Here is a 25,462-nt window from a genome sequence, read left to right on the forward strand (position 1 = left end):
GGTCGGGGGGTGGGGGGAGAAAGCTGGAACTGACACACCCGTGCACCCGGACACCTCACGAGCATCGCCTGTGACGGCGCCCCTGGTCCGGTCGAGGGCAGCGGGGGGAGGCGGGAAGGAGGAGGAGAAGGAGGAGGAGGCGGGAGCAGCATCCGGAGCCGAGCTGCAGCAGCGCCGCCTTTTGTGCTGCGGCCGCGGAGCCCCCGAGGTGAGAGCCGGGCCGAGTTGTGGAGGGTGGGGGGCAGGGATGGGTCTGGGTCCTGGGATCCAGGTACCAGGGAGGGTCGGGACGCAAGATGTGGCGGGGTGTGGGGAGGGTGGCGCGGGGATGCTGAAACGGGATGGAGGAACTGGGGGACCTGGACCCGCCGCCTGTGGGGATGGGAAGGAGGGGAACCGAGCCGAGAGACGCCGCGGCCCAGCTTGAAGGCGAAGGGCCTCCAAAGCTGGAAAGGAGTGTATGGGGTGGGGGTGGGGGGATGGTTGGGGGACAGACTTAAAGGACAGCGGGCAAGAGAACATCTTCCTCTCCTCCCACTCACCCTCAGGAAGAGGGAGACGGAAGGAGGAGGAGGAAGAGTTTCGGCCCCACAGGGAAGGAGAGGAAGGACAAGGCCTCATGGGCCCCTCACTCCCCCTCCCCACCCCTTGCGCGCGCACAGGCACACTTTGCAGGCTGGACCTGAGGATTATAGGCAGACAGCACCTGTTCCTGGATGCCCAGGTGATGGTCATCTTCCCCTCCCCCATCCTTATATGGCTTTCTCCCTTCTCCATCTCTCCATTTGCTCTGGCTCCCCTAACCCATTTCCCCACCCCAGGCCTTTCATGAACCTCCTCCCTTTTCCCTACACACTCCTTAAACTCCTTGGCCTAAAAATAACCAAGAATCCTTTCCACAGAGTTAAAACTCCTCTAACCATGGCCTTGGCTAAGGGGTCAGAGTGTGCACAGACAGTGGAAGGAAATAGTGGGGTGTCCCTTAGAACTGAAGGAAAGTCCCACGGTTTAGCTCCCTCTTGGGAGGAGAGTGGGTCAGGGCCTTAGGAAGGGGTGCACACGAGGTCTCTCCCGCACTCAGGGTCCTCTCAAGCCACAGTCAGTGCCTCCCTCTAAACACCATTTCCCTTCCAGCTCACAGAATGGACTCCATGGCTTTGAGAGCTCTGATTTTTCAGCCAGACGGTCATACCTAGGGAAGGCAAGTAGGAGGGATTCGGTAAGGAAAGGACCTGAGTAAAAGCTCTGGGTCTTCCTGTCCAGATACTGAAGTTTCTCTGAAGCTTTAGGGCCTGCTCTCTCCTATCTCACACTTAAGGGTGGAAAAAAATTTTGCCCTCTCCAGCCGGGCAGCCCCTCCACTCACTCACTATAGGGACTACGGGATGCTGGGAAGACCAATGGTGTGAGATACTAACTCCAGCACTTGTGAAAACAAGCAACTAAATATCCATCCTGTAATTCAACCCAGTTACCGGCAGGACAGTCAAGAAGCTTACATAAAGAAGTGGCTCAGGACTTCCTGGGTGTCCTTTCAGCTACAGAAGGCAGAACCCGTGTAAAATCCGACTGCGGTTTGTAGGTTCCTCCCTGAGAGGTGATGCCGTGCTACTCTGGCTTTGCCAGGAAGAGGACCCTAAATTCTAGTACCCACTACCCTGGCCTCGCCCTGCGACTTAGACAGGCAGTCCCTCCTTGCCCTGCTGGGCTGGGAGAAAGAAAGGATTAGGGAATCAACCCTTTCAGGAGTCCCTGTCGGGGCAGAACAGAGGATAGTGTGGAAATGACACCAGCAGGGGACACGGGAGCTTCACGATGGCTGGCCACAGACACTGGTCTGTCTGCTTCATTTGCTCCCAGAAGAACTAGGGGCAGCTGTGTTGGGGAAAGGTGATGAGGCAGGGACACTTACTCCAGAGTAGACTAAGGATCTTCCTCTGGTTCCTTCTCTCTCTACTCCTTTTTCTATCCCCTGTGTTTACCCAACTCCCTCTGCATCTGTACCATCCCCGCTGCCTCTTGCTTTGAGGAGGCAGATGAAAGAAGGGAAGGGACACCGTTTATAAAAACCTACTGCTGCTTGTTAGGTGCTTTCCATATACTGATGTTTATAGGGAGCTTCCTGTATGCCAGGTAACAGGCCCACGAACTTTATTTGGATTATCTCAATACCACTCATAACAATACTGAGCGGCAGTGTGATCATCATCTCTATTTTAGGGATGAGGAAACTGAAACTTAAAGAGGTTAAGTAATCTGTTCAAAATCAAAAAATCAGTGGCCAAAGAGTTTAGGATTTGAATCCAGGTCTGTCTGACCCAGAGCCTGAGTTCTTACCCACATAATAGCTTGCATTGCCACCGTGTAAATTAGTGAGCACTGTCCCCATTTAGAGATTAAGAAACTGAGGTTTGTTAAGTCTCAGGCAGGGACTTTGCAGGCGGTCCAGTGGTTAAGACTCCATGCTCCCAATACAGGAGGCACAAGTTCAATCCCTGGTCAGGGAACTAAGATCCCAAATGTCTCATGCCACATGACCAAAAATAAAGTCTCGTAGTCCAGGTCACCCAGCTGGAGACTGCAGTCAAGAGCAGAGACAGGACCTCAACCAGGCCACTCTGCTTCTCAGGTCGTCCGTGCTCCCTCCCTATCTTGCTGTCCAAGGCTGGGTGACAGAAATCGATAATATGCATTCTGCAGTTTTCGTTTCTTCAACTTAAAATAGGTTTTTAAATTTCTTAATAAAAATACCCAGAATTCCATCTACTTAGCAATGGTTATACCCTGGTATCTGTCCTTCCAGATCTTTTTCAATAGCACCCAGCTCAGGAACAATTTGTTAAAAATACACAGAACTTCTTCCAGGCCCACCTGAAGTCCTGAGTAGCAGGGATCCCTGTGAGCCACCATACCTTGCTCCTTGGCTCCCTTTCCCCTCACATCTTGACGGTAGGGCTGAGGGGTGATCCTGGGCCACGAGAGCCGTGGGGTGAGGACAGGGTGCAGAGAAGGAGGCCTTCCCCCTCAGTTCAGAGGAGGTGGGATGTAAAGGACAGGGGGCTCTAGCACACCACTGCCATTGGGACTTGGTTCCCCTGGGACCTGAAAACAAGTTGTGTCCTGGGGAAACAGAAGGTTGGAGACCCAAGTCTCCCTTCTGACCAGAGAGAAGAGACGGCCTCTCCAGACTCCAGAATCTACAGAGAAAGACCTGGTGTCCAGCCAACCAGAAAGACAAAGCCAGGAGCCCGGCACTGTGCTCATGGCATTCCCTACATAGTCTTACTTAGCCCTCACTACCCCATAAGGAGTCTCAGAGGGATTATGGTCCTTAAACTAATTCATGGCAAAGTCAAGATTCTAGTTCTGATCTCTCCAAATCCAAAGCTGGTTCCTTTTTCCCTAAGCAGTACTGCCCCCTCCCAGCCCTTTTGGTACCCACTCTACTGGAAGAAGAGGTGGTGCTGGTTAGAGGTTTAGGGGCTGGACCTGCGTGAGGCTGAGGGCCTGGAGTTAGGGGTGATCTCCACTTTTACCCTGGCTTTCAGGGGAAGGCATTCCCCCCTCAGGAGGACACAACAGACAAGCTGTGTAGTTCTTTCCAGCTGAGAATAACCCTGGGGCCAGGACCATGGATTCTGTAAGAAGCAAAACAAAAGCTGCAGCCAAGTGGCCAGGAGCCTTGGCCAGGAGGGGTTAGAGTCCTTTATTCTCTCAGGATCTCAAAGCCTGCAATTGAGATCATTCCCAGTCCCGAGCCTTGGGTCTCCTTTCCCTGGGAAGACATTCCTTACACCCCCACTCAAGAGAGACAGGAAATCTTCCTCCCTTTCCTGAGTGCAAAACAGAATCCAAGACAGTGGCGAGGGCTCGTTACGGGAGCCCAAGACTTAGACAGATGGCCTGGCCTCTCAACTGAGCCCCCAAGACAGCCAGCCAAGCAGCCTGGCATTGACATTCTGCTGTTAAACAGGAGGGAGAGAGAAAGGACTTAAAGGGTTGCCTTGCCACAGGCCTCCAGCCTTTCAGGCAGGAGAACCAAGGTGTGTGGGCGGGGGGTACTCCCTGCTCCCACAGTACCACCAGCAAACAGAGAATCTGGTACCTGAAACTGATTTTGGGCCTCTTGGACACAAAGAGCCTCTTCTGCATAATTTACGGACCACTCTGTCCCCATACCCAATCTGAAGCAGAGTTCTGCACAGTGAGCATTTGATAAATATGGTTGACAGAATGACTGACAGATCCACCCGCTCCCGTCACATCCCAGCCCTTCCCCCATGCTCTGCATAATTGATGGCCAGGGAGACAGTTCCCTCCCCCAGGGTGACCGAGTGTCTGGGCCAGGGGCTCCTGGCCATGATATCCCCCTCCAAAGCCTCGGCGCCAGGGCCCAGCTGGGGGGCAGTGGGACACAGCTGGCAGGTCAGAGATAAAGGGCACAGAGAGAGGGTGTGTGTGGGAGAGAGGAATCTCTCCTTCACTAGAATTCCCTGGGGCCTCAGCTGGCCACCTCCACTGCCCTCACCACACACACGCACACTCACTCCTTCAGGTCAATCTGCAAGAGCTGTCAGTAGCCTGAGAACGGGGAAAGGGTGGGTTGAGCCTGGCTGGGTTCTCTCCCTTTTCTTTGGTCCCATCCACTACTTCCTCAGCTTCTTCCACTGCCCGAAAAGACAAACAGGTGAAATGGCTTCTCTCTCCCCAGCTGCCGGCCCTGGATACAGGAGGGGGCCCCAGGGGAGGCCTGGGCAGGTGGAGGGAAGATCGGCTTCAAGTGTCGTGGAGCGTGTCACCCTCTCTATGCCTAAACCTCCTGGTTGCCAAACACCAGATGAAGGCTGAAAATTTCCTTTACAAAGCCAGATGTTGTACCTACTCAGAACTCAGCTTCTCAATAGGAAAGGAATCGGGGAGGGCACAGATCTCCTGTTTTTCAATCCCCTTTCATTCAGCTCCTTTTTCCGTGTCCTTTGCCTCCCAAATCAGTTTTTCAGCCCATCCTTCTTAGGACTGCCTCTCCCTGCGTTTCACGCTCTTCTTGTTTCTCAGCGAGACAGGCCCTCCTTTTCTGGTCTGCCTTTCGCCCTTTCTCCTGTCCAGTCTCCCCGTTTTCCCATTTCCTGCTTTCTCTATGGCACCGCACCCCCAATGCCAACCCAAGTCCCCTCTCCACCACCACAGCTCTCCCTCCGCTGCACTCGGGGACGGGGGTGAACATGCGGAAGACGGGACGCAGAAGCGGTGGGTGGCTGGGGTCGGTGGTCCCGGCCTGCAAGCCCGCAAACCAGCACGTGGGCCAGCCCAGGTCAGGGGCGGGGCCCTGGCGCGGCCCCACCCCCGCGGTCGCCGCTCACGTGACTCCGGGCTAATCTTGTCCCGGTGACTTCACGCGCCGCCTCGGGTCCAGTCGTCATGGTTACGCCGCAGCGCCCAGCGCTTCCCCCAACCCGCTGCGTCCCTTCCCGGACCCCCTCCTCTCACGGCCGGGCCCCCGCCCCGCCCCCAGCTCCGCTCCACGTGACGGCCAGGAAGGAGGTCGGGAAGGGGGAGGGGGCGCTGGGGCCGTAACCCCTTCCTCTCCACTGCGAACCACCCTCGCTCTGGCTTCTAGCTGTCTGAGCGCCCCAGTCCCGCCAGCCCTCCCTGCAGACCCGCCTGGGCGGAGTGTCGGGAGCCCCAGCCTTCGTTCTCAGCGGCCCCAAAAGGGCGGCCAGCTTGAGAGGGCACAGGCAAGAGCCCCCGGGTCCTCCAGCGGACGTTCTCCAGCGAATTGACACGTTGCTTGGCCTGTCGTTTGTCTTACTGTGTGCATCTCACTTCTTGAAGCCGCCGTTATCTCGCAGGATATTTTGGGGGTCCGGAGGCTGGGATTTCATCTTTCTGAGCCTCGGTTGTCTCAAGAGTGTAAAGAGACCTATAATAATACCTCCTTCCCTGGAGAGTTCTGAGGAGTGAGGGAGCTAATGCTTGCGTGGTGTACATGTGGTCCTTAGGACGACCCTCGGATGCATAGAGCAGTGGTTGCACCTAACCGGGCACCTTCATGCGCCCTGGATGCTGCTGGAAGCCCTGGGATCCCGTGTGGCGTCGTCACTCTCAGTGCAGGCTCTCAGGACGCCCGACCACACTGTGCCTCCAGGATCATGGCCATCATGGGGGAAGCACAGCTGAGACGGGACGCTAACTCAGAGCCTGGGGGTGGGGGCACTTCCAGGATGAAGTGAAACTTGGAGGACAACAGATGGCGTGTGAGAAGCGCCTTCCTGACTGAGAACGACTGGGCACTGAGCTGGAGCCTCATCCTAGCTGAAGTACTTTGGGCAGGTTATTTAAGACCTCTAATACCTCTGTCAAATGAGAGTAACTTACACGCCTAACTCAAGAGATTTTAGGATTAAATAAGCTAATGGACCTATAACAGGCTAATGTGGGTGGTGTGAGCCTGGCCCAAACACCTGATGAAGCCTGCGAACAGTCTCAGTTCAGTAGGCCTAGGTATGAACAGCAATGGAAGATGAGACTGGGGAGGGGCCAAGAGCATGGAGGTGAGGCCACAGGGCCAAGGAGGGGCTACTAGAGGGTTTGAAGAAAAGGGGAGCACAAAAGGCCAATTTGTGCTTTAGAAAGGTCCTTCTAAAGGGTGGGTGGAGAATGGGGTGGAGGGGGATCTTGGGGCAGTTGTCCTAGGTCAGGTGACAGCTACTGAGGGCTGGATTAAGGCAGTAATGTGGAATAGAGGAGAAACTAGTAAGGCATTGGTTCTGGTCTTTACTGATGTGCCAGGCATAAGAATCATCTCAGGTGCTTGTTAAACACTTAGGTATTTGAGAGGCCTGGAAATTGTTACAAGAGCTGAGCCCATCAGAGGTGCCAAGCCTCTCTGTGCATACATCCCCACCCAGGGAGTCCTTTTTATTGTAGATTTCCTGCCACCCCTCTCCAGAAGCTCTGGTGCAAGGGGTCAAGGAGGGACCCTACTATACTTAGTAGTTTGGGAATTTTGGCCTCCGAATTCCCTACCTCTCAGAATCTGGTAACTGGTAAGATGTGGTGGGAGATGGAAGATGAGATGACTTCTGCAGTCAGGGTGAAAAATCTGCTGCGCCTGAACGATAGCTAGTCTGTCCCTTTGTGCAGTTGGAGAAATCAAGGCTCAGATACAGCTTGGCTGAGGTCAGCTATCAATTGGGACAAATCTCCATTGATTGGAAAACTAGGTAGTAGGGGACAGAGTAGTGAAGAGGAAAGGAGATGGGCCCGTCTCTAAATGAGCCCTGAGGGAGCAGCTGGGCCAATGGGAAGGATAAGGTGGGGGGAGGGTGGAGAGGGGGGACGCAGCCCTGACAGTTTCTGCATGCTCCTTAGACAGTTCTACCTTTTCCCCCTGTGTCTTTGCTGGGCACAGAGCTGACCAGCTGTCGCTCGGATCAGCCCAGGTGTGTAGCTGTGAGCACCTGAGAGACCCAGATGTGTGCCTTAGGATAAGACTCTCAGCAGGATCACGTATCAAGTACATGAGTGTGAGGCCCAGGTGTATCACATGTACTCGGGAGGGCAGGAATGTCATCTGAGAGTGCCTGAGCGGCAGAGTCTGAGCAGTGTCGTGTTTGCTTCAGTGCGAGGGAGGCCTACATGTTACTGTTAATGTGTGTAAGATTGAGACTCAAAGTAAAAGTTGTGCGTCTGAAAGACCCTGATACAACACATGTGTGCACGTGAGCCTCAAGTGAAAGAAACATGTTTTCCAGAGGTGAGTTACAGTACTCTTACAGGGAGAAGGGAGCTACACTTGAGATTGGGGCACACTTCCCCAGTATCTACCTGAGCAGGACTGTTAGCTGTGTCCGCCTGAGAGTGATACTTAGGTATGTTGCCTATATACCTGAGTAAGGAAGACTTATGTTACTAATAGATGCTAGAGAGGAAGCCTGTGTATCAGGTTCCCCAAGATGGGTCACAGCTGAAAACTGGAGGTAGATGGGTACCTGAAGCTAAGATATGTGTTACTTCTAGGAGTGTTCTTGTGTGCCCAGCTCCCCAGCTCGTGCCCCTGCCTCTGTGTACCTGAGCTGAGCACCTGTGGCTTTGACAGCTCCTCCCTCTTCTTCCACAGGGCCCACCGCTTACCACCACACTGGGGCCCAGAGGCCATGGCCTGCCTCCATGAGACCCGCACACCCTCCCCTTCCTTTGGGGGATTCGTGTCCACCCTAAGCGAGGCATCCATGCGCAAGCTGGACCCAGACACTTCCGACTGCACCCCCGAGAAGGACCTGACGCCTACCCAGTGTGTACTCCGAGACGTAGTGCCACTTGGGGGTCAGGGCGGGGGCGGGCCCAGCCCCTCCCCAGGTGGAGAGCCGCCCCCTGAGCCTTTTGCCAACAGTGTCCTGCAACTCCACGAGCAGGATGCAGGGGGCCCAGGGGGAGCCACTGGGTCCCCTGAGAGTCGGGCGTCCAGGGTCCGAGCGGATGAGGTACGGCTTCAGTGCCAGAGCGGCAGCGGCTTCCTGGAGGGCCTCTTCGGCTGCCTGCGCCCTGTCTGGACCATGATCGGCAAAGCCTACTCCACGGAGCACAAGCAGCAGCAGGAAGGTAGGCTGTGTGCATAAGGGGGCCCTTTCCTGTCTCCCTGAGCCCGAGATTTGTTTGGACAGCCGCACCAAAGTCGCGTGATGACCCTTTCTCCCCCCCAGAGCCCAGCCCCCGCCCTTTATTTGTCCATCAGCCACTGGCTCCCCAGCTCTATTTTGGGCTACCTCTTCATTTCCTCCTGTCCCCTCAAACCTAACCTTCTTGGCCCGTTTTAGCTGCTTTTCTGCCTCACCCTCCTTGAGTCATTTCAGCCAACCCCAGGCTTTCCCCTATGCCTGACCACCCCAAGGGCCAGAGGGTGGCTCTCTGAGCCTATGGCACTGTGCCTCCTGTCCACAGACCTTTGGGAGGTCCCCTTTGAGGAAATCCTGGACCTGCAGTGGGTGGGCTCAGGGGCCCAGGGCGCCGTCTTCCTGGGGCGCTTCCATGGGGAGGAGGTGGCTGTGAAGAAGGTGCGGGACCTCAAGGAAACTGACATCAAGCACCTACGAAAGCTGAAGCACCCAAACATCATCACCTTCAAGTAAGGTCCAGGGCAGGGGCTGTGGTACTCTGCCCTCAGCACACTCTTTTGAGGGCAGAGACCTACTTGGGTAGCAAGGGATCTTCTGAAGTGGGTATCAAAATGGCACAGTTGGGAAGGGGGTACCAGCTGTGGATCAGGGGGCTGCTGGGGTGGCTGAGGCCTTCATCCCACTGTGTTCGGCCCCCAGGGGTGTGTGCACCCAGGCTCCCTGCTACTGCATTCTCATGGAGTTCTGCGCCCAGGGCCAGCTGTACGAGGTGCTGCGGGCCGGCCGCCCCGTCACGCCCTCCCTGCTGGTCGACTGGTCCATGGGCATCGCCGGTGGCATGAACTACCTGCACCTGCACAAGATCATCCATCGGGACCTCAAGTCCCCCAAGTGAGTACGCGGGCGAGCAGGGAAGAGCGCCTGCGCAGTCTCCCGTAGGTGTCCCCACCCAGGGCAGCGTGGCCATCTCCCTGCTTTCAGACCCTGTCCTAAAGTCCACATGGCCATGTCAGAAACCCTTCCCAAGTGACAGCCCTATCTTGAGAGGGCTGTGGTAAGCCCTCCATTTCTGGGTGTCCCAAATGACTTCAAGCAGTAAGAGTTGCTGCAGCTAGAGGAGGCGCGTGGAGGGGCGCGGACCCCAGCTGACTACACTCTTTACCAGCATGCTAATCACCTACGACGATGTGGTGAAGATCTCCGATTTTGGCACTTCCAAGGAGCTGAGTGACAAGAGCACCAAGATGTCCTTTGCAGGGACAGTAGCCTGGATGGCCCCTGAAGTGATCCGCAACGAACCTGTGTCTGAGAAGGTTGACATCTGGTGAGGGCCAGGTTGAGGACTGAGGGTGGCAGGTGGCCAGCGGGGGGTGGGGAGAGGGTTGTTCCAGGGCCTGAGTGCAAGTGAGATGAGCCTGCAGTGAGCAGGGCCTCTGGAGGAGGGCATCCTCCCAAGTGCTGTCCCCTCTCATCCCTAGGTCCTTTGGCGTAGTGCTGTGGGAGCTGCTGACTGGTGAGATCCCCTACAAAGACGTAGATTCCTCAGCCATCATCTGGGGTGTGGGAAGCAACAGTCTCCATCTACCTGTGCCCTCCAGCTGCCCAGACGGCTTCAAAATCCTGCTTCGCCAGTGCTGGTAAGGACCACCTGGGAAGCAAGGGAGTATGGATGACAGTTAGCCAGCACCCAGGATCTGGGCACCCAGGCCCAGAGTCCTCAACAGGGAGAAGGGAACTGGGCTCCCAGATATGGCTCTCCAAGACCCCAGGATTCAGAGTGTGGATCGGGGCACTGGGATAAAGAACTGAGAGGAGCTGGGGAGACCAATAGTCTGCAGGGGTGTGTGTGACCTGTTTCCTTATCTGCAAAATAGGGACAGCAGCGCCTGATAGAGAGGGTGCTTATCAAGTGCCAGTGCAGGCCCAGCGCAGCCGCTGAGCATGGCTGGCTGGACCTCGAGTAGACTGCCTCAGGACACTCCCTGGAGGGCCAGGGCCCCGCATCCTTGTTTGGAACCTAGACCGTGGAGGAAGGTGGGAGATTTCTGATTTTTCATTAAGCATTTCCCGAAGTGCTTTTTTAATGGAGTTACTCAAAAAGGTTTGTTTTGGTACACAAGTTGCAAGATAGGATTAAATAGGTTTCCTTACTGCAGGACTTTGACATACTACAGACAGCTTGTAACATGTCCTGCCTAGTTGACCAGGGAATCCTTTTGTCACAGCAAACATTCTAGGGTTGGATTCTCCAGGACCAGGACACGCTTTGGGAAAGGGTGCTCTAATTCCTTCCTGAAATGCCTCTCTCCCCCCAAACTTTGTTCCATCTAGGAACAGCAAACCACGAAACCGCCCATCATTCCGACAGATCCTGCTGCATCTGGACATTGCCTCAGCCGACGTACTCTCCACACCCCAGGAGACTTACTTTAAGTCCCAGGTGTGCTGTGGAGAGGAAGATGAATGCCCCAGTTCCCTCTCTTTGCTGAGATAATGATACTCTTTGAGGGGAGGCTGGGAAGAAGGGTGGCTGGCATGGGTAGATCAGCCCTTGAATGGCTGGGACCTGACTTGGTTGATCCCGTGCCCCAGTCCTTTTTGCTCCCACACACAGTCTGCAGCAGCTCAGGCACCTACAGGTCTGACAGGTAAAGGGATGTCCCTCACTGCGAAATGTCTCTCCACCCCCAGGCAGAGTGGCGTGAAGAGGTAAAGCTGCATTTTGAAAAAATTAAGTCAGAAGGGACCTGTCTGCACCGCCTAGAAGAGGAGCTGGTGATGCGGAGGAGGGAGGAGCTCAGGTGTGTGCCCATGTTTGGCACGGTGACTTCACCAGCTGCAGGGCCGGTAGAACGGTTCCCAGAGACTGGGATAAATGATGGCAGCAGGTGAAGCCAGCTCACCTCTGAACACTTCTACCCACTTCAGACATGCCCTGGACATCAGGGAACACTATGAGCGGAAGCTGGAGAGAGCCAACAACCTGTACATGGAACTTAATGCCCTTATGTTGCAGCTGGAGCTGAAGGAACGGGAGCTACTCAGGTAACCACACGCCCTCATGCACCAGTTCCCATCTTCTGAAGCTATACCTGACTCCCAGAGTCTACTGAGCCTTGGCCCAGCTCCCTGCTCACATGCCTAAGGTGTTTTGTCTTTAGGAGGGAGCAAGCTTTAGAACGGCGGTGTCCAGGTCTGCTGAAGTCACACCCTTCCCGGGGCCTGCTGCACGGGAACACAATGGAGAAGCTAATCAAGAAGAGGAATGTCCCACAGAAACTGTCACCCCACAGCAAAAGGTAGGACCAACTAGAGTTGACAAGTGCCACGGTTCCAGAATGGCAAGGGGATGCTGGAGAGACAGGTGTAGGGCTCAAAGAATGCCAGGAAGACGATACTTAGGTGGGAGAAAGGTGCCTTTTACTGCCTAAGTAATGTGTTAAATCTCCAACTTGCACTTTCCCTCTCCCACCAGGCCAGATATCCTCAAGACTGAGTCTTTGCTACCCAAACTAGATGCAGCCCTGAGTGGGGTGGGGCTTCCTGGGTGTGCTAAGGGCCCCCCCTCACCAGGACGGAGTCGCCGTGGCAAGACGCGTCACCGCAAGGCCAGCGCCAAGGGCAGCTGTGGGGACCTGCCTGGGCTTCGTGCAGCTGTGCCGCCCCATGAACCTGGGGGACCAGGAAGCCCCGTGGGGCTAGGAGGGGGACCCTCAGCCTGGGAAGCCTGCCCTCCAGCCCTCCGTGGGCTCCACCATGATCTCCTGCTCCGAAAGATGTCTTCATCATCGCCAGATCTGCTGTCAGCAGCATTGGGAGCCCGGGGCCGGGGGGCCACAGGGGGAGCTGGGGATCCTGGCTCCCCACCTCCAGCCCGGGGAGACACGCCCCCAAGCGAGGGATCAGCACCTGGCTCCACCAGCCCGGATTCACCAGGGGGAGCCAAAGGGGAGCCGCCCCCACCAGTAGGACCTGGTGATGGTGTAGGGCTGCTGGGAACTGGAAGGGAAGGGACGGCGGGACGGGGAAGCCGGGCTGGGTCCCAGCACTTGACCCCAGCCGCACTGCTGTACAGGGCTGCCGTCACCCGAAGCAGCCAGGTAAAGTACAGGGAGCTGCCTGATCTCTTCCCCTTCCCTTCTCCCCACTGTAGCTCCCACTTATGTTGTCTCAAGCCATTCCTAACACTTTATATAACCATGTTTCCTTATCCCGAGTTCTTGATTTCTTTCCTCCTCTGACCAGTCCACTCATCTTTCCTGCAGAAACGTGGCATCTCATCAGAGGAAGAGGAAGGAGAGGTGGACAGCGAAGTGGAACTGACCTCAAGCCAGAGGTGAGTGATGGGATTAGGGGGTAACGCATTCTTCGCTTTCCCTGCAAGGTGCAGTCAAGCTGTAACCCTGGTTGTTCCCACTAACAGGTGGCCTCAGGGCCTGAAAATGCGCCAGTCACTATCTACCTTCAGCTCAGAGAATCCATCGGATGGGGAGGAAGGCACAGCTAGTGAGCCTTCCCCCAGTGGCACGCCTGAAGTTGGCAGTACCAACACGGATGAGCGGCCAGATGAACGGTCTGATGACATGTGCTCACAGGGCTCAGAAATCCCACTGGACCCACCAGCTTCTGAGGTGGTTACTGGCCCAGAACCCAGCTCCTTGCCCGTCCCACACCACGACCTACTCAGAGGGGAGCAGGTACGTCACACCAACCAGGTACTGACCAGGGAGTCGACAGCCTGACCATTTGAGAGCTACTGGGTAGACAGATGCACAGGCCAGAAGAGGTGCTTAGCCTCTATGTCACTCTGTAGCTGAAGCTGTTCCCTCTCATACTGAAGAGCAAATATTCACCTGATAGAATCTGGGAGGTTTCAAGTACTTAGTAAGGTTGCTTGCATGTTACCTATAAACTGCAGCCAGGGGGCAATCCTGAAAGTCTGGTACCTTGGAGAATGGCCTGAACAACTGAAATTTAGAGACAGTAAAATCACTAACTTGCTACTACAAAGATCTCAGTGAAGGATTCTGAAGGACTATCTGCCAAGAGATGCTGCATCTCACCTCCCTGCCTTTCTGCTTTTTACAGGGCCCTCCCAAGGCTGAGGACTCAGACTGTGACAGCACTGACCTGGACCCCAGCAGTGGTGAAGCCTTGCGGCCCCCAGCCTCCCTCCCTCCATGAAAGCCACCCTATCCCTGTACATAGAGAAATATTTATATAAGTAATATATATGCGCCACATAATCAATAAAGACAGGGCTGTCCCAGCCTTAAGTTGGGCTCGAGGGAGACTGACCCCCTAACCAAGTCACCTGATAACTCTAGGGACACTGGCAGCTGTGGAAATGAAGGATAAATACTGCCCTAGAGACATGGTTAAGGGCAAACTGGCCCCTTCCTGCTTCGCCCCCATGAGTTCAGCCAGTGGTGAGGCAACATGAAAGCCCAACTTGCCTATGTTCCTTTACTTTTTCTGCCCAGACCCTAAGGAGCAGGCAAGGGAGCCATGTAGACTGCACTTTTTTTGGTTTTGTTTACTCTGTTTACACATTTTGCACTTGGGAGGAGGGAGGCTAAGGCGGGGTCCTCCCCTCTGAGGTTTCTCAGGTGGCAGTGTAATTTCTTTGTCCCTCCATTTCTCTGCCCAAGCCCTGGCTTAGGGCCTAGGGGAGGCCAGGAGATTGTGAAAGCATGTGATGGCTCAGGCTGAAGAACTGGGGTATTGTTTTAAGTCCCTACTTTTATCTTGGTGCCTGACTGGGTGGGGACTGTCATATTGTAACCCCTGTGAAAAACCTTGAAATATAACCACTCCATGCAGGCCCAGCTGTTGAGGGTTTTCTTGGTGAATGAATGGGGTAGCTTGCATGGTTAAGTAGGAGCCGTGGGCTTTGGAAATTACCTAAAATGCTGAATGACTTGCTCCTTTTATGCTTTAAGTGATGCTAACCACTTAGAGCACCAACCTAAAACCTGCATAAACAGGTCTATCTTTATAAAGGATTGCACTAGGACAGACCTTAAAAAAAATCCATCCTTATTAAACAGGAGAGTGATGTCTGGACAAGGGTGTAGGTATTCCCAGGAAGGTGAATCCCAGTGAGACAAATTCTGCTGCTTCCATGAGTATGCGTGTGCACCCTTCCAGTGGGAAGTGCTTGCTTACACTTTGCAGACATGTCTTAGAAAACTGTAATCCCCATTCTTTTGGACCAAGGGCACAGCCAGCTTGCTATAGGTATTATTAAGATCACTCTGCAATGCAGGCTCAAGGGCTACAGAAAAAGATGGGAGTGGTAAAACAGAAGAAAACATCTTCACTGGAATAAACACTTATATTAAAAACCCAAGCAGGGTCTTTATCCTTTTGAGGGATAAAAGGTGCAAAAATAACAGCAAGACACCAGAATAAAACCCACATGAAATCACTGTGGCATCCAGTTTCTATTCACAAAGAAAAAGCTCCAGTCCATCTTTTAATTTTTTTGAAAAATTCCTGACATTACAGAACTAAACTGAAATGTATTAATATTCCACTCTTACATTTCCATGACAAACAAAAAAAAAATTCATGAGCCAAAAAAAAAAAAAAAAAACAGGGAGAAGCTTATAAAACTAAATATGGATCTCAGCATTAACAGCTGAACAGAGAAAGGAATTAAAACGCTTTAATTAAAAAATCACGAGTGGATGATAAAAGTGTGTAGAAACTGAAAATTTACAAACTATTTAAAACCTGGAATCGCTGACTGTTCAGAAACTACACAGATGGATCATGGGTGGTGGTGAACAGCAGAAAGGATTATGGATGAATCTGCATTGTTCTAGCTGCTCCCCATGCCACCCGTCTCCGAGGAAAGCCTGTAACACACACACAAAAAAAAACTCGAAGTTAGTTTCCTGAGTGCCCGGCAGTACCTCACCTCCAAAACTTTTAGTCTGGTTGATAAGATGTGAATGAGCACGTTTCCCTATCAAGGGAGACACTGATTTTAAGATTTATTGGGTTAACCAGTACCGTGGTCCTATATAACCCCTGCAATCCAAGATTCCTAGGGCAAATTACCTAAACCACCATAGTTCTCCCTCAAACTATGCTCTTCAGAGTATCTCTGTGGGATACGTTAAGCATTCTCTCAAAAATACACCACACACACAAAAGCCTCCTCTTAGAGGGTCACAAAACACAGAAAGTTTACTGCCCAGCTTTATTTTGGCTTCTTCTAAGCTGACAGAGCAGTCCTGGGTTTCTGTATCAATGTGAAGACTATTAAGAGAGACTAGTGTTTTAAAAACTAAGCCATGTTAAAGAGGGAGCAAGTGTAGTAAGTTTGGGTCAAGAATTATACTCAACCTACAATTTTTAGGTCTAGTTTTCAAGACTTGGAGTGGAAGTCAAAACCTTTTTCAGCAACTCCCTAGCTTGCTCTAAGGGCTCCCCAATTTGTGGTCTTGTTAGGCCAAACTCTCCATTCAAACACATCTGGCAACAATGCCTGTTTCAAATGGATCATTTGAAGTCCTGGAATCCAGTGTGGGGCTTGGAAGGAAAGGTCTTTAGGTGTTCAGTGATCAGCCTGCTTCTCTGATATTATTAGGTAGGCAACAAGACTTGGCTCCCATTTTGAACAGAGCTAAAGGTCTAAGACTCAGTCTCATTTTTACCCTTTTTTTTTTGTGGGCAGGTGGCACACTTCAGGGCTTCCCCGGTGGCTCAGACAGTTTAAGGAATCTGCCTGCAATGCAGGAGACCAGGGTTCAATCCCTGGGTTGGGAAGATCCCCTGGAGGAAGGGATGGCAAACCACCCAGTATTCTTACCTGGAGAATCCCCATGGACAGAGGAGCCTGGCGGGCTACAGCCCACGGACACAACTGAGCAACTAAGCACCTACTAAGCACAGCACACCCTCACCTTGGGGCATGTGGAACTTCTCCATGCCCCCTGCAAAGAAGTGTGGAATCTGAACCAATGGACTACCAGGGAAGCCCCTCACTTTACTTCCCCACTTGAATCTCTTCCAGAATAATGCAAATTGAAAAACTGGCCAGGAGTAAAGCCAGGAAACACAGAGCTCCTTCAATTACAAACTGCATTTAGTTTCCAGTCAAAAACGGTATTTTGACCTCAGTATAAAGGAGAACAGTTAATTCTTAGTAGGGGACAGATCCTTGCCAACCTCAAAATGGGATGATCTAGGGCAACATAAAAAACAGTCCGTTAATCCAAAACTTAAGTGGGAACTGAAGGTTCAGGAAAGGAGCTGCTGCAAACAGATCTAGGACTTTAAAAAATTAGTAAGTTCACACAAGAAGGTAGTGGCACTCTGACACCAAAAAGAACTCAAAAAGAACTGTCCAGAATTTGTACCCAGTCTGGGCAGGAATTGGGTGGGCAGGGAAAGAGAACAAAGAAAAGGGAAAACCCAACTAAAATATATTAAGGACTCTACAAAAGAAAGACCACATGGGGGAGCTGTAGGCTGATAAAAAAAATTGAACACTAAGGACCTCTGGATTTTAGTCAGCACTTAGGAAAAGAAAAAACCTCTGACTTTCTCCCCAGCAATCCTTTAGGGAGTACTCATTAGGTAAAGAACTAGGTAAAAAAAAAAAAAGAAAAGTTTCTGGGGATAGATGGTATCAGCAAGCTATTAAAAAAGCTTACTAAGGGGCACTGCGCCACATGATAAAGCATTATCTAACAACCAACTAAACCCCCATCTGGATAATGAAACTCGCCCCTCTAGTCCTTCATGCAGACTGTTTACAGCCCCAATCTTAAGGGCAACAATATATTGTAGTTAATATACTACAATATAATTAGATTTTTTAAACTATGTAAGCCAAAGGGGGATGTGGGAAAAGGTCACAGGGGAAAAAAAATCTCCACACTGGTTCTCATAAGCCCCAAGAGCATTGTACTTTCATTACCCTGGCAATATACATTCAGGCTGCTGCTGCTGCTGCCAAGTCACTTCAGTCGTGTCCGACTCTGCGCGACCCCACAAACGGCAGCCCACCAGGCTCCCCCATCCCTGGGATTCTCCAGGCAAGAACACTGGAGTGGGTTGCCATTTCCTTCTCCAATGCATGAAAGTGAAAAGTGAACGGGAAGTCGCTCAGTCGTGTCCGAATGGAGACTATCAGAGGCCTTCCACCATTTTACTTAGGGCATCTCTACTCTTATGGAGAGAGAACTGTGATCTTGGGATACAAAAAAGAATAAGGCTTTGGAGAATTTAGAACAATCTTAAGTGGATCAATGAGTTAAAGTTGATCTTACAGGTTCCTTCCAAATCTAGGTCTTTAATCTTCTAAGTATGACAGGGTTGGTAGCAAGAGACAGAAAGGTTGGTGGGGATAAAAGGGTAAAGGGACCCGTTTGAGTAATCAGGGTTGATTTAGGATAAACAGGCAGGATCTTGCCAAATTTGAGGCAATGTCACTGGTTGGTTGGTTGAGCTTTAAGTAATACTAGTTCAGAGGAATGCAGACAAAAGCTGGCAAACTTTATTAGAACTTTTCCCAACTTGCCTCCCCATTCTGGGTGAAGAAAAAACTTCTTTCCTACACAGCAGTCAACTAAAGTTCTTACTGTGGCAACTTTATTACAACTAGAAACACAAATCTGGCCAAGGAGGACAGCTGATAACTTAACCATGAAATAATTAAAAGAAAAAAAAAGTTAACGGAGAAATTTTTATTCATTAACACAGAGCCTAACACATTGTTATATTGCAAGGCAGAATAAAGCTACAAAAAGTAACAGAATGAGAAAGAAGAGCAAGAACTGTGGCTCTAGATAAAGAATTCAACAAGTCAGACTCTGAAACAGGCACTCAGCAGAAATGGCCTAAACCTAAACACAGTTTACCATAGCCCCGACCCCCACCCTGTCATCCCCCCAAAACAGTAAAAAGGAAACGGTCACAAGCTCACAATTGTTTGGTTCTCACCAATATTAACAAAGGGGGAAAAAAAACCATGAAATACTTGAGGGGGTGTCCCAAGACAAATGCCATCAGTAGGGAGAGAATCTCTGTTTCTCGCCTTTCAGTTTGTTAGTTACACATGGCACAGCAGAGGTGGTGGTGGTGGTAGCTGAAGCCCCGGTACCCTTAGCAGCAGACACAACATTTAGAGCCAGGAGAGGGATGGGTTTCATGCCAAGCAGACTGGAGACACAAGGGGCGGTCGGAAGAGGGTTGGGGAGGCTGGAGGGTGCGTCGGAGGTCCCCGCTGTGGCGAGCGAGGGGGTGGTGGTGGAGGAGGAAGAAGAAGAAGAAGGGGTGGAGGGTTGAGAGAGGTTGATGCTGAGGTGATCGGGGATCGTGACGGAGGCTGCCTGGGAGGAGGGTTTAGCGTTTTCTAAACTGTAACAGAGGAAAAAAAGGAACAAAAAAAAAAGGGTGGGTGGAAGGGAAGACCACAAAAGGGAAAAGTACAGGACAAAATCCGCTTCAGTTATCAGTAAGTGCCTCTGGTTGCCAATTACGAAAACTTACATCAGCTTGTGACAAGCTTTTATTCTGTGTCCCACCCTCTAAAAATGTATACTTTGCCAAATTCCATTCCAATGCTATCGAGAACTTCTGACTGAGAAAAGACTTTTATGTACCTGACATACTGATCCAACCCAAAAGGCAGAAAATGAAAGAATACTCATCAATTTCCAAACAAATAAATGTTTCATCCACCAAGCACTTGTGAAAACCCCCGGAATTTTGCAAATTGTTTTTCTTCCCCTGTAATTAATATCAAGATTTGTTTCCATTGCCAGTCAACTAATTTATCAGGATGGAAAGGGACAAGAGCCCAAAGTAGGTCAACTCATTTCAAACTCTGTAGCATTTTCAATGAAAAATGCTGAAAACAGAAGCACAGATAAGCCTTATTTCTGGTGATGGGTGAGGAGGAAAGAAGGTTCCTTTGTTTAACTGACCATGCTTCTTACACAGACTTTACAAACTAGAGAAACTTCATACACTGCTGAAAAATTCAGTTTAATGAACTAAAAACATCACTTCTACTTCTAAAATGAGCTCTAAGTAAAAGGGATGACCTGTAGTTCCCAATGCCTGCATGGGCCTATGCCAGAACTGCAGGTATGTGCTGAAGTCTGTTCGACAGAATATGGCACAAGACTAACTCTTTCAAGGCAGGGAGGCTCCTCAAGACTCCCATTTTGTCTACCTAAATCCAAGGACAGCTGCAATCCATAAAAGCTGCCAGAATTAGCAGAAACTCTCAAAGTCCATTACTAAAAACAGAGAAATCTTTCTTGCCTAGTATTCATAATAAAATCAGTTTGCTTTCTGTGTTCAAATTGGGCCAATATGAGAAAATGAGTTAGCTGCGTGCATACATAGTCCTTGCTTGGTAATAAATCAAGTTTGTTTTTTTTTAAGTTTTGACCCAAATCCACAGCTTGGGCAGTTTCATGTAAAACGGATGGTCCTGAAAAGAGTGACTAAATCAAGAAACCAAGGTAGACCCAAGTTCTGCTTCCTTACGACTCAGCCATCAATCTAGTAGAGGGGTCAGGCAAGCAGGTTACATGGAAACACTATCTGACAATATTCACTGCACATCTACTCAAGCAGAGACTTCCAGCTTCTAAGAACATAATTCTTACCTCTTAACAATACAGCACCATAATCAGAAACAGGGAAACAAACCCTTACAAACAGCAAGAAGACAGAAAGCAGATCTAGGTATAGAAATCTTTTCTACACAAAGACAAGAAAATACCTCAAGGCATGAAGAGATATGATAAAAGTTGGAACCACTACTGGGAAACTGATAAATTCTTACAGGGGATAAGAGACCATGGAATAAATATACGGTCAGCGTAAGAATAGCAAAAAATAGACCCCATACCAACTTATGAATTCCTTTGCCTTGCACTAGATTTAGGAACCCATAGAATCTGTCTATACAACAGAGACCAACTAGTTGTGACAGAGATAAACAACTTAGGTAAAAGTCTACATAAAAGGGGTAACTAAGTCCCTTATGGAGTGGGCTGCTAATACAGCTTTAAGATGTTAGTAAGCAATTAAGAACATGACTTAAGCACATGTGCTGAGAAAGCAAGAAATACAAAATGCCCTGCAGGATGCCCACTAACTGTAACAGTGCTGCTACAACTGTGTGTGTTAACATTAGCTACCTTTGGATAAGAAGTTAAAAAAAAAAAAAAAGGTAAAACCTCAGCAGGTCAATAAGGGATGAGATGGTGGGGGGTAAAGAAAATAATAAGCATTGCTAGAAATTTCCAATACCTGTACCTCTCCATTCACACAAGCTCTAAACAATGGAACACAATGGCACAAATGGATGTGTTCAGAATAAACAGTAATGACTGCTTCAAAGAAACTATCTTGCTGTCATTATCCTTATTTCACTAAAGGGTGCTTGGGAGCCTAAACCCAGTGAAGTATTAGTCCGTATGACACCTACAGTGAGACCTACATTTGGTTTTAAGTCAGTATGGGTGCTCCAGCCAGAGCAGTCCTACACAGTGAAGACATGCTCCATACCTTCCATTCCCCAAACCGACAATAAGTCAAATGCAAACAATCCACTTCCCTTCCCCCAACCCCATGCAAACTCATTAGTCTGGTTACTCTTTCCCCTATACTAAAGGATGAGAAGTAGAGCTAGATACTTTTTCTTTTGCAATCTCTACCCTTCCCATTTCCAACCCCCAAAGAATCCCACACTTAATATTACAGTGCAACTTTTCCCAACACACACATTACTTGTGTTGGCATCAATTTAACACAAAAGATAGGGAACCCTTACCTGACATTGATTAGATATTGAGCCAGGCTAATGCTGGCAGCAGATCCAGTGATGGTAACCTGCCTATCAGTAGATCCTTCCACTGGGTTCGCAATTTTGATCTGCGCCCCAGACATCTGACGGATCTCATTGATTTTGGCGCCTTGACGCCCGATTATGCAGCCAATCAACTTAAGGAAGAAAAACAAGGCATACCAAATTAAGAGTTGCATGGCTAGGTCCCCGCATTCCAACCCACCCCTCAGGCTTCTGTACCTCCGGCCCACAAACATGGCATTCAACTCTGAACTGAGTGACTCCTAGGACCATTAGCTCATATCTTCAGAGTATTAATTCCAAAGACAAAATAAAGCAGTGCAAAGATGATGATAAACCTCCTTTACCAGGTCTAAATGTAAAAGTATATTCTGTTTTTACCAATAAAGATGCCGTAACTCATCCTGCCATGATTATTACTTTATTATAGTGACAAGGATTCTGGCTAATTTCTAACGCTTTTGCCTTGGAAAAAAGTAAACTGGTCAACATTTGCACTCTCCAATACTGTAGACACTAATAATGTCGTTACTGAACACTGATGTGGCCAGTGAGATTGACAAACTGAGTTTATCATTTTATTATTCTCAAACAGCTACATGTGCTTTAGTGACCACCACATTGGACAGCAATGGCCACTCCACTAGGGATTAAGTATTCAGACTCTACAAGAAGCAAAAGCAAATGGGAATTTCTATTTGAGACAAAAAGTTTCCTTCTGGCTCAAGATAACTCACACAATAATTTCATCAATCTCCATCAGTTTTTATTTGAGATTTTACAGTTTTAAGAATTTTAGTGCCTATAACTCATTTTCTTCCCCAAGGTGTTAAGAGTAGCATAACCTCTATTTTTACTTACATCGTTTGGAATGGTGAGTTCATGAGAAGTAGTCTGAGCAGATGCATCCAAACCTGCTAAAAGACAGAAGATAGCAAAGAAGTTCAAGGCACAGCGTACAATTCCCACTGATTTGCACATTAACCTAACAGAAGGAAAATGAACTTGGAAACCCAGCATTGGCTGTTGGGATTCATCTCTAACTTGGAAGCCTCCAAAGAGGAAAGAGGGGGAGAGGGGTGTAGAAATAATGCTGGAAAGGTTCCTCTGTACCAACAAAAGAGGCTGATTTCATGCCATTTCCTGCAAAGCCCAGCCTATTAGGGTCTAAGTGGGGTGGAAGCACGGGGCAAGGGGATGTGGTATCCTCAATTCTCAGGACCAAAATCTAACCAGGTACTTCTGCACTTCTCCCCTTTTCTGGTTGGATTTCCTATTGTTGTATCCCAATTTTACCTCACCTGATGCTATCACCAGCACCACTACCATGCCTGTTACTGGGTACCATGGACTTCTGGCACACATGCAGAGTTGCTTTAAATATACCTATACCAGATTTACCAATCCCAACACCCTTACCCTAACCTACACTTGAAGGTCAGTGAGAAAGAAATGGCAGCAAGGTGTGGGAATTTCATTTCTCCAAACTATTCCCTGTCCTTTGCTCAATAATTTATTCTGGTTTTTGCTTTCCAAAGAAAAAGAAAAAAAAAAATCCTATCAGCAAACACCCATACCCGTCTATATGACACCTGGGCTAGACAAAGCCAGCTGGCTGACTCGTAGTCCAGTCCTGCTCTCAGCTGTGGCTGCTAAAACGCATTTTTAGAAGGGGGTAGGCCAGATCCATCAAGGGACCCTCAGGGGCACCAGGCCCACCCCCGCTTTGCTCTCTCAGCTCCTTTTTGCCATGTGCATGTTCGGCTGGTATGTCATGGGCAGTGAAACAAGACTCCCACCAGTTTATTAATATAACAGTAGAATACTACAGATTTTTTTTTTAATCATTACCCCAATAGCCTTTCACCTCTGGAGAGCTGGATTCAATGCCTGTTAAGATACAAGTGAAAATGAGTTTGGTGGTCTCATCCTAACCCTATCGGACAAGTTATTCCTTATATAGAAAAGCCCAAAAAAACAAAACAAAACAAAAACACACTACACAAATGGATTGTTTCTACCCAGATCTATGAATAGCTGGTGGAGAGAAAGGGGGTGCCGATCAGATCAAAGGGGCAGCGATGAGGATGGGTTAGAAGAAATATCAGCCTACCCTTTGCCTGACAAGCATCCCCAGACCTCGCCCCAAACCTTCCAAGGGCCTTTCTTTTTTCTCTTTTAGAATAACTCACCCCAAATGAAAACCAAGTTAACAAACATATTACCTCCTTCGGTTTAGCCATAGAAACAGGCAAGTTTAAGCCAGCAGGATGCTGGGTAATGAAGTTTGTTTTAAATAGATGTCAAATGGAGACCTTGGGGCTGGCCTCTGTCTTGTACTACACCTTACAAAAAGCGACACTGAGGTATCCATACCACTGAATCCGGTGTTGCCATGCGTCATGGGAAAATGAGACTGTTGCATTGCCAACTGGTGCAGCTTGGTCAACTGCAGGAAGGAAACAGAAGAGACTGACATTAGGAGAGTAACACAGCCAAAGCTCAAGCACATTCAAATTGGAAAATGTAGAGCTCCTGATCCTCAAAGTTGGCTACTACTCAAACTATGACAGAGGCTAAGGAATGGGGCTGGTATCACAATCCTGGGGACGGGCACAAGAAGGTGAGGGTTAGAAACAGAAACAGTATCAGTACAAAGAGAATATGTGCCTTTGGGGTGTGTGAAAAGCAGCAGCACCGCCTGACAACCACCCCTTGTGGGCTATTTAATGAAGGTGTTTGCAGCCATTGCAACAGTTGCCCCAGGGACAAGCACAGACAGGCTGGGTAAAGACTGCAGTGGTGCTGGGGAAACACACCATGCAGGGCTCCGTCAGTACCGGGAGGAGGGGAGGAGGTGAGGGGCAGGGAGACTGCGAGGAGAGGTTAAGGCCAAACCAAACTGGGTCTAGCAACCCTGACCCTAGGATTTCTACAGCTATTTTTCTTCATCTATATACACTGTTCCAGCTGTTGTAAAACCATCTCTCGTCAAGTCTGCTTCTCCTCCGGGGGCCTACCACTAACCAAAAGCCAAACTCCCAACTTTTCAAATCTAAAGCTCAGCACCTGAAAAGGTTAGTAAGGGCAGAGAGTAAGTGCAGAAGGAAATGCCCTTAAAAGTCTAAATACCAGCACTTTTTAAATTGGAGTTTTTAGTGACAAGGAAATTTCACTGAGTTGAATCCAAATATTTCTCTCCCTAACCCTCCCTGTGCAATTAAGTCCCTATCCCACCCCTCCAGAATGCTTTTTACATTACCACCTCAGACTGAGTACACAAAAGTGAACCCAACCTCCCACCCCCTCACCCTCCCTCCATAGAAAGGACTTCATGCAAAGATGCACAGTCCACTGTGAATTTACATTGTGCCCTGGGATAACCAATGACGGTAAACAGTGGAACATTTCTCTTTCAGAGTAATCTGTAACACGGGAGAAAGTAGAATATAATAATCTATTATATTATAATTTCCAGGGATTGAATTTCAAAACAAGGAGCTTTTTCCTGATTAAAGATTATTTAAGGGCCAAAATACAGAGTTCAGCTTGTGAGGGAAACAATACTGCAAATGTTTGAGACCAACTCACTTCTGCCTACACGGAGAAAGGAGTGAGACAATTTTGGATGGGAGAGGGAGCTTTTCAAAACAAGTGAAAACAAAACTTACATCTGGCTGTGGAATGGCATACTGTCCTTGAATGGTATAGGCCTACAAAAGGAGGAAAACAGTTCCTATTAAAAACCAATCACGGACAGCCACCCAGTGGGGGGGTGGGGGGCTGGGGGGGGAGACAGATTTCAACTAGCCAGGAAGCCAGAGTTGAACTAGAGAATGGGGAGGCCAGGGGTTGAGGCAGTAGATGGTATCTCACAAATACAGTCAGACCCGAGTTGGCCTTCTTTAAACCCTAAATATGATGGCTTATTTCAGGATGCCTATAAAGGGAGCCATGTTCCCTGCAATCAAAGACAAAATATAACACATTTGTTTCTTAA

At 49.7% G+C, this 25,462-nt stretch overlaps 2 protein-coding genes across 19 annotated transcripts in view; one reads left to right on the top strand and one right to left on the bottom strand.

Moving 5' to 3' along the window:
* MAP3K12 (mitogen-activated protein kinase kinase kinase 12) lies at positions 1-15,213 on the top strand. 4 transcript variants are annotated; one of them, XR_001918032.1, is made up of 15 exons: positions 532-724; positions 8,120-8,601; positions 8,941-9,124; positions 9,315-9,506; positions 9,781-9,939; positions 10,094-10,252; positions 10,947-11,055; positions 11,307-11,416; positions 11,544-11,660; positions 11,777-11,914; positions 12,091-12,715; positions 12,881-12,951; positions 13,039-13,121; positions 13,211-13,312; positions 13,704-15,213. XR_001918032.1 is itself a non-coding variant. In XM_018047661.1 (14 exons), exons 2-14 carry the CDS (start codon positions 8,157-8,159, stop codon positions 13,797-13,799), a joined length of 2,679 nt encoding a protein of 892 aa, XP_017903150.1. In that variant the 5' UTR covers positions 1-208; positions 8,120-8,156; the 3' UTR covers positions 13,800-15,213. The 4 variants fall into 4 exon arrangements, 3 of the variants coding, with proteins under 3 accessions (XP_017903150.1, XP_005679955.2, XP_013819204.1); XM_018047661.1 differs by lacking the exon at positions 532-724 and adding an exon at positions 1-208 and having other exon boundaries at positions 13,039-13,312; XM_005679898.3 differs by having other exon boundaries at positions 537-724; positions 13,039-13,312.
* PCBP2 (poly(rC) binding protein 2) overlaps positions 15,027-25,462 on the bottom strand; it is a 21,505-nt gene continuing 11,069 nt past the window's right edge. For 3 of the 15 annotated variants that reach the window (XM_018047671.1, XM_018047664.1, XM_018047662.1), the window contains 6 exons: positions 25,134-25,175; positions 23,839-23,911; positions 23,314-23,352; positions 22,324-22,379; positions 21,427-21,596; positions 15,027-15,478 (listed from right to left, as the gene is read on the bottom strand). In XM_018047671.1, coding sequence (XP_017903160.1) covers positions 15,442-15,478; positions 21,427-21,596; positions 22,324-22,379; positions 23,314-23,352; positions 23,839-23,911; positions 25,134-25,175 — 417 coding nt within the window. In that variant the 3' untranslated portion in view covers positions 15,027-15,441. The remainder of the gene's footprint in view (positions 15,479-21,426; positions 21,597-22,323; positions 22,380-23,313; positions 23,353-23,838; positions 23,912-25,133; positions 25,176-25,462) is intronic. The other 12 variants (XM_018047672.1, XM_018047663.1, XM_018047667.1 and 9 more) reach the window with 8 other exon arrangements.

This window comes from Capra hircus, chromosome 5 (genome assembly GCF_001704415.2).
Source record: "Capra hircus breed San Clemente chromosome 5, ASM170441v1, whole genome shotgun sequence".
NCBI classification, from domain to species: domain Eukaryota; kingdom Metazoa; phylum Chordata; class Mammalia; order Artiodactyla; family Bovidae; genus Capra; species Capra hircus.

Coding starts and splice junctions, on each gene's coding strand:
- MAP3K12 (XM_005679898.3), top strand. Junction 8,602..8,940: donor GCACAAGCAGCAGCAGGAAG/GTAGGCTGTGTG, acceptor TCCTGTCCACAG/ACCTTTGGGAGGTCCCCTTT. Junction 9,125..9,314: donor CCAAACATCATCACCTTCAA/GTAAGGTCCAGG, acceptor TTCGGCCCCCAG/GGGTGTGTGCACCCAGGCTC.